The 8,754-nt window shown below is 36.3% G+C and overlaps 1 protein-coding gene across 1 annotated transcript in view; it reads right to left on the bottom strand.

Annotated features, from left to right (window-relative positions):
* Positions 1–623: 623 nt before the first annotated feature.
* The window catches only part of mmp16b (matrix metallopeptidase 16b (membrane-inserted)), an 18,882-nt gene continuing 10,751 nt past the window's right edge, over positions 624–8,754 (bottom strand). Inside the window, exons 5-9 of the mRNA XM_037681351.1 lie at positions 4,774–4,935; positions 4,134–4,351; positions 2,703–2,841; positions 838–988; positions 624–642 (exon numbers count right to left, since the gene is read on the bottom strand). Of these exons, the coding sequence (XP_037537279.1) occupies positions 624–642; positions 838–988; positions 2,703–2,841; positions 4,134–4,351; positions 4,774–4,935 (689 nt within the window). The remainder of the gene's footprint in view (positions 643–837; positions 989–2,702; positions 2,842–4,133; positions 4,352–4,773; positions 4,936–8,754) is intronic.

Below are 8,754 nucleotides of genomic sequence, written 5' to 3'. Positions count from 1 at the left end.
TGCATACATATACATACATACATACATATATATATATATATATATATGCATACATATATATGCATACATATACATACATACATACATATATACATATATATATATATATATACACATACATAGATAGATATTCACCCGCACATTTTTATATACATAAACATTTTTGAAAGAAACCTTTCTCACGCCTAGATGCAGCCACAAACCAAAATGGAAATTGGTAGTTGACTTATTTTTTAAGTTACCATGTTCACAACATGCACGGATGGACAGAGGGTATTTCCAATTTCCAACTTTTAATCTGCAATGACTGACCAAAATAATAATAATAAATAAATTAATTAATAAATAAATAAATTAATAAATTAATAAATTAATAAATTAACAAATTAATAAATTAATAAATTAATAAATTAATAAATTAATAAATTAATAAATTAATAAATTAATAAATTAATAAATAAATAAATAAATAAATAAATAAATTAATAAATAAACAAACAAATGAATGAATAAATAAATAAATAAACAAACAAATAAATAAACAAACAAATAAATAAATAATACGGCAAAGAAGGCTCTGAGCTAACAAGAAGCTATATCTTGGATCAAAGTAGGTAACTATTTTATCTGTAGTGTTCAAATCTAAGGGGAAAAAAAAACAAATGCTGTTGTTTTTATATTTGTTTTTCTTCCTGGCATCACATTTAAAATGTAAAATGCGTCTTGAGACAGCTGAAATAGAATTATATTTCAGCTATAACTCTAAATGCTTGTGTTTCTCCCTCAATGTTAGTTCTGCTCAAATACTTGACTTGATGACAAATAATCCACACAAACCTGTCTCCTTTGAAGAAGTAGGTCTTGGCGACATCTTCCCACCAGACAGCTGTCTCGATACTCTCAGTTTGCATGCCGCTCCCGAACAGAGAGATGTCCTGAGGGTATGAAGGCTGCAGAGTGGTATCCTTGAACACCCAGAAACGGTTTCCTGAAATAGAATCAGTCAGGACGTTAGAATGCACTGGGGCAGTAATTCTTTCATATAAATTAAAAACCACCATAGAAAAAAAAATAAACACATATACATTCCCCTTGTTGGGGGGTTTGCCAGTCAGTGGGATTTTTTTTCTCTTTCCATGTGATTTCAAAGTCCAGATGTTTCATAATCTTGTTTAAAGCTTATCTGCATGGCACACAATCTTTGACCGATGATGCTCCGAGGGAAACTCTGCTGCATCTTCTTGTTTTGAGTTTCACTGAAGCTACAGTTGCGTTTGATTCATTTGGATCAGAAGTGCCTTAGACGGAGCGCAGAAAGCTGTTGTGATGGCTAGGCTCTCACATGAACACACCCATGAACACACACGTGCTTCAGTCCCTCTGAGTGAATGAATAAATCAAGAGGCTCTCTTATTCCACCGGGTGACAGATGTCATGTTAATCTGCCTGATGAACGGATGGATGGCTCTCTGTGACCCACACCCGTTCTTCTACCATACAGAATTCAATGCAACCTCACTCATTCTGTTATTATCTAATCAAATTCCACATGATGAACGTTTACGTGCATGGCCGACCATTTTAAAAACTGTGTTTTTGGATGCAGTGGTTTTGACAATTTAACTAGAAATGATGATACAACTCATTCCTGCTGTAAGTACACATCTCTGATAAACAAATCTGAATGCCTTGCTCCACTGTTTGCATTAAAACCTCAAGCACAAATGATTGACTGAAGCTAGCATTCCTTACCATACCATATCATACCAATTTATTTATAGAGCATTTAAAACAGCAACAAGGCCAACCAAAGTGCTGTACAATTTCCTTAAAGCAGGGGTTCCCAACCCTGGTCCTTGAGGAACACCATCCTGCATGTTTTAGTTATTTCCTGCTAAGACACCTGATTTTATTAAATGGGTGATTAACAGGCTTCTGCAGAACGAGAGGAAGTAATTAAATCACTTAATCAGGTATTTTGGAGCAGAGAAACAACTAAAACATGCAGGATGGTGTTCCTCAAGGAACAGGGTTGGGAACCACTGCCTTAAATATAACTCTTAGCATGGCAAATCAAAGTGTTCAATAAATTGTTCTGTCAATGGATAAACTATGTGATGTGGAAGGATTTCAAGAACTAGCTTGTCAAACTTTAGCTCAATATATGTCAAACTTACTGAATTGTACCATTTTTTGAGTTTAATGATTTAGATTTGTTGTGGTGGCCATTTTAAATTGGGTCAACCCCAAATGTTAATCATCTGAAGATGAGCACCTTGTGGTTATTTTCTTGGAGTTTCATTAAAATTAGATGTTTTGTTAACAGACAGACAGAACTGACTCATAGTTAAAGCTAATGTTTCAGGTTAAAATTATGTACAATCTCTTGGTGGTTGATGTGTTGGGAAGACTCTCAGCTACCACCATGCCAAACTTTAGCTCAATATTTGGGAAATGAACTGAGTTATAGCTGTTTTAATATTTGCTAAAATCAATTATCTGTGAGGTCCACGTTGAATCTGGAAGACTCCACATGGTAATCAGTGATGATTTCATTAAATCCTTCTAGTGGTTCACTGGATATTTCATTGAAGGACATCAAGTAAGCTAAAAATTATATGATTTCTCACTTTTCACGTTATTGATCGATAATGATTATTAATTTACTGTACAACAATTAGAAACATGGATGCTTTTATTACCTTTGAAGAAAACAAACTTTCCTTCACTGTTTTCGTACACAGCGTCTATTTTAGCAGGCAGGCCTTTCCAGAAGAAGTTGATCTGCATGGGATACCCTGGAACCACTGAGTTGTCCCGGACCCTCCAGAACCACTGGTCCTGAATAAAAAAAAACACAGAACCATATTTTATTAAACTGCTCTGAGCCCAGCAGGATGGATTTCTATGGTTGATTATTGTGTGAATACTTATGAAGCATTCACACTATTTTGATCCATTTTTCTTCCATACATTTTTGGGCGCTGATCTTGTCCCGCTGGTTTTAAGCTATTTCAACACATCATCTCATAACGTTCAGCTCTTTCAGAATAATCCTGCTATGACTTTTGGTATTGGTGCAACTTTAGCTTTTTGAAATATTTAGCTTTTTATGTCGGGTTTTTTTTTCTCATAGAAAATGAATTGAATCTGTTTACAACCTTTTACTGCTCCTTTCACATTTTGGGGGGTGGGGGGTCCCCACCTGTTTTGTGCTCTTTCATTTTCTTTCTGCTAACTACAACATTTCTGTGCTTCTAACTTATTTCTGCTAATTTCAGCTTGTTATACTCCTTTCAGCTCATTTCTGCAAATTTTAGCCTTTTCTACTATTTCAATTACTATATAGCTGTTGTTATACTAATTTAAGCTTTTTCAGCTAATTCCACATTTTTTGCACTCATTTCAACTTTTTTCAGACTAATACAACAAAAATGTGCTCTTTCCACTTGTATCCTGTAATTTCAGCTTCTTTCTGCTTTTTCAGCTATTTTTTTTTGTTGTTGTTGCTAATTTCAGCTTTTTGCATATAAGTTCCACTTTGTTGTGCTCACTTCTGCTTCTTTCAGCCTAACTGGGCAAACATCTGTTTTCTTATGCTAAATTAAGTTTGTTCTACATTTTCAACTAGCTTTTTAGCTCATTTTAGCTGTTTTCAGATAAATTCAAGTTTTTCATGGTAATCTGCTACTTTCAGCCTAATTAAAATTTCATCTTGTTATGCTCCTTCCAGCCTAATTATGTTAGTTTCAGCTATTTCAGCTACTATTTAGCAATTATATGCAAATGTTAGCCTTTTCAGCTACTTTCACATTTTTTAGCTCATTTCAGCTGTTTCAGCTTCCTTCTGGTAGTTTAAGCTTCCTTCTTCCTTTCAGCTACCTTTCAGTCATTTTTTGCTAATTTCGGAGGTGGGGGGTGGGTTGTTGCTAATTTGCTCATTTTTGTGCTCATTTCTGCTTATTTAAACTTATTTCAGCAAATATATACTGCTTTCTTCTGCTAATTTACACTTGTTCTTCCAGTTCAGCATGTTTTTTAGTTAATTTCAGCTGTTTCTCAGTAAGTTCTTCTGCAATAAGCATTCATACTGCATTTCAACAGGAAATGAAATTTCTCTAGCTTAAGTTTACCTTGAAGACAAACAGCTCCTGTCGGAGGATGGCCAGAGTGTTGAAGCCTCCATCACAGATGTTAGGTTTGGCGTTGGGGTTAGATGGTTTGGCCCCCTGTGGAGGGTGATGGGGTCTGACGTGGCGACCCTGTTTTCGGGGATCTGAGGGAAGGTGGAAGCGAGGAGGGGGAACTGTAGGAGGGGGTCTTGTTGGCTGAGGAGTTTTATCTGGTGGTCCTGAAAATAGAAAAACACTGAGTTTCTTCCTGTTCCGTCACCTTGTCTGTGCTTCACTGCTGTGTTTCTGAAAGATTCTGCTATTCCTGAGTTTATTCCCACTGAGATATTTTTTTTCTTACTTTCTTTTTTTTACCAATGTGCGCTTTAAATTGGCACCGATTATTTTACCTCTTTGGCATCTGTTGGTTGACTCATGCTGTTTTGAAAATCTCAGATTGGCTGACCTCTTCTAACAGCTGACAAATGCTGCTTATTGGCATCCAACTCAGTATGACCGATAGAGCGGTGACTAAGTTTCTAATCTGTGCTACTCAGTGTTTTGTGACGGTGAGGCGAGCATCTTGGATAAAGTGTTGAAACAATGCAAAGTACTTTTTCTTATGTCTCATTATTTTAAAAAAATTATACTAAAAAATCACCATAGATTTTCTGGATGCCCTGCAGATCATCATGAGGTAGTTTGAAGCTCTCCGTGTCCATGTACTGGTAGAAAGGAGCCATGATGGCAGTCGGGTCACTGGAGTGCTCCAGACCGAGGGCATGGCCCAGCTCGTGGACTGCAACCAAGAACAGGTCATTGCCTGAAGGGGGAAGAAGAAAATGGCTGTGAGAATGCAATTTTTTTTACCTGGTGTACAGTTTCACTCTAAGAAGGACTGCCTGAGCATGGGACTGTGTAGTTCTAGTTGGTTTACAAAAATCTAATTGTTTCGAAAACAAAAATAGACCGTTTTAATAGAAACATGTTGAATCAATGTGTGTTTATTGCAGCAAAGCAGTACAAGATGGAAGTGTGCTCAGTTCCCCCTCACTGACTGATATGTGCTATCCAAAATCACCTTATATCGAGAGAAGATAGAGCTATAGCTGTTTTGGTTATACCTTTTAAATGACATTAGTATGGTGGCCCTAAGGTGTAAATTAACAACTTTTGAAAAAACGGAATTACATTTGAAAAAACTGAATTACATTAAGCCAAAGCAGAAGTGGAGGAAGCGGAAGTGGACAAAGCGGAAGTGGCCCGAATCACATTAGAAAAACAGAATTACATTTGAAAAAACTGAATTACATTTGAAAAAACAGAATTTAATTTGAAAAAACAGAATTTAATTTGAAAAAACAGAATCACATTAGGCCAAAGCGGAAGAGGCCAGAATAGCATTTAAAAAAACAGAATTACATTTGAAAAAATGTAATTCAGGCCACTTCTGCTTTGGACACTTCTGCTTTGGACACTTCTGCTTTGGCTTAATGTAATTACGTTTTTTCAAATGTAATTCCGTTTTTTTCAAATGTAACTGTTTCTTTCAAATTTTATTGTGATTTTGTTGTTTTTGTTGTGTTTTTTCAAATGTAATTCCGTTTTTTTTCCAATGTTGTTCATTTACACCTTAGGGCCACCGTACATTAGGTTTTATTTTGTGCACATTTGTGAGATCATGCAATGTTGTTGTGAGGGTATTCAAGCCATTCATGACACTTTTAGTGCTCAGAGTGTATGTGTTGGAAAATGCTGATTTTTTTAAATCACCATTTTAAATGAGGCTGACTGTAAAAGTCACTTGTAGAAGTTTTTTCTTTGAATCATTATATTCTGGGTTTCATTCAAATTCGTCCACAAATTTATGAAATATTTTGCTAACAGACAGGTGTAAGTTGATTCCAAATACCGTATAGTTAGCGGGCAAATTTTTAGACTTCTTAGTTAAAATCTTAGCGCCCAAAATTTGTGGATCAGTTTTAGCTACTACCACGACTAAGTCCTCACTAAGTTAAATTGAAGGTGAAATAAAAAAAAATAAAATAAAAACAGAGGTTTTGCTTTCTCATAAAACAGGATTAAGCTGCATGTGAACAAAAGCTCAAATAAATATTAGAGACCCACTGTCACGTTTCTGCCCTGGGCATGTATGCAACGCATCTGAGCACAGAGAAATGTTGGCCAAGCACAGGCGATCCTTGCGTGTCTACTTTATACCACCCCGAAACACACAGTCACACAAAAAATAAACATGTCACAGCCAGTGTGTATGGTCAGCTCTGAGTGTCAACTTGATTTAGAATGAAATCCAATATTTATGTACAGATTGTGACTGAAACTGTCCTCGAGAGCTCATTGCCCTTTACAATATGATATCCACACATGCCAGCAGAATTGCATATTACTACCACTGACCCTCAGCCAGTATCCGAAAGGTTACACTCCCCCCTCTTATCTAACCCAACCAGCCTCTTCCACCTTGGCCCCATGAGGACTCCCCGGAGACGGACTGCAGCTACCATTAGCGCACATGTCAACATGCAACATTTACATACACATCACTGTGAAAGTCCATTAAAGATCACACAGCTTCCTAGATGCACATGCTGAGGCAGAAGCTTTTTAAAATCAGCCTCAGCACTTCTAATGGATAACCATGGGACGCTGCACAGAGGTGAACATGAACCTGACTTTGAGTCTAAGACTATTACCATTAGAGAACAGTAGAGAAACATGGGGCAAGGAGCGCTTTCCGAGAACAAACACTATGTGAGCTGGAAACCTCCTCCTTCACTAATGGAAAAGAAATATTGTTAGAGCTTGTGGATAATAGTGAAGCCACCTGGTGGTGCTTTCACAAGCCTGGTACCCTGTGGGTAAAGTTATTAAAGTGAGCTTGGTTGTGTGCATCAGAAGGGCATCGATTTTCCACTCTGAGCAGCTCCACCAGATCAAATGCATCAAATTCAACTACAGAAACTGCATTTTGTGTGAAGAAGCAGAATGAGTGCTCAGTGCTGAATTACTTTGCTGAGTTTTGCTGAAGATGCTGAAATTGAGTTGTCAAGGCTAAAAGAGGAAAACTAGCTAAAACCCAACAAAGCAAAAAGCTAGCTAAAAACCATACAAAGCAAATGATAGCTAAAAGCCAAAGATAGCAATAAGTTAGCTAAATGCTAAATTGACATTTTGACCTTTTTTTTTTTTGTGAGCTCAGTTTAAGTGTAGAAACATTGTGAAGTGTTTCAATGAACTTATCATCATCGCTCAAATTTTTTATTTTTTATTTTTTTTTTTTAAAGAAAGAGAAGAAAGAAGAATAAATAAATAATAAAAGAGAAGAAGATAAGACGAGAGACCACCATGACAAAACAACATGCACAGCACAATGCCACCCATAATATCACCATGAAACATTCGACATCGCACAAGGAATCATCTAGCTTCCACCACTACCCAACCTAGCGTGCATCTGTCAAAGCACCTGAATCCAAACACCCGCGCAAGCATGCCTGCCACCACCAGATTTCTCCAAAAGAATGCCCAATAGTGGACGCGGGGGCCCACAGACCCGCCCCCCCAGGACACAATGGCAACATAGGGACATTTTGACCTTTTGATATGTGCTGTTGACTATCCATGCTGCTGATCTCGTGCTGCTGATTTATTCATGCTGCTGTGTTCGATCATACTCATCTGCTCACGCAGACTCGTGTTCGGGCTGCTGTTTTTTTGGCGTGCTGTTTATTACTGTTTTTCTTTTACAATGTAGACTTTTGTTGGATGTAACTGGGATCCTGTGTACACATTTTTGTTCCACCACATGCACCACATGTGATGCAAATGTCAATAAAGAACCATGACATTTACAGTTACGGTACTAATGCGCACGTGCTAATCAGTCACAACTCTGTAAATACATTCACAGCTAATTTCAGTCTTTATGATTGACCTGATTTTATTGACTTTTGTATATGAACGTGATAATATTTTTAAAAAAATTTGCAATTTTACATTGTGATGGCAAAATATCTTCAATGTGAAATGTTGCCGGGTGTCAACCAACTGAAACACTGGTAGATATGAACCCTCTTTACATTAAATGTATTTTAACAAACAGGAAGTGAGCATGCATTTATCTAGACCACAATGCATTGCAAAATTCTGACTTTCAGCATGTACATTAGTAACTGTAAAAAGGCCAGTGTAGCAGAAGGCTAGCTAAAACAAGCAACTAGCTTGTTAAAAGCTAAAAACTATTAAATGGCTAGCTAAATAGCTAAAAACAAAAGGTATTAAAAATATGACTACAGTAAAAGCTAAAGTAGCAAAGGGTTAACTATAAGGTAACCAGAGTAAAGAAGACAAAAAAACGGCAGATTTAAAAGAGAACAATGCTACTGAAAACAATTGAAAATATTTCTGTGTATTTCAATGAGGCAATTACACATAATTTTAAATAGAAATATATATCTTGAAAAATAAGGTACAAAAGCCTAAAGTCATAGCACATTTTCTGAATCAATGAAGGTTTTGATGAACAGACCAAATAAAGTTTGCAGAAGTAATTAGGTTGCAAAAAAAAGTATGGAAATAATAATAATAATAATAATAATAATAATAATAATAATAATAATAA

This window comes from Nematolebias whitei, chromosome 9 (genome assembly GCF_014905685.2).
Source record: "Nematolebias whitei isolate Nwh7 chromosome 9, NemWhi1, whole genome shotgun sequence".
In the NCBI taxonomy this organism is placed as follows: domain Eukaryota; kingdom Metazoa; phylum Chordata; class Actinopteri; order Cyprinodontiformes; family Rivulidae; genus Nematolebias; species Nematolebias whitei.
The sequence above is the reverse complement of the archived record's forward strand: the minus strand, read 5'-3'. Positions and strand labels throughout refer to the sequence as shown.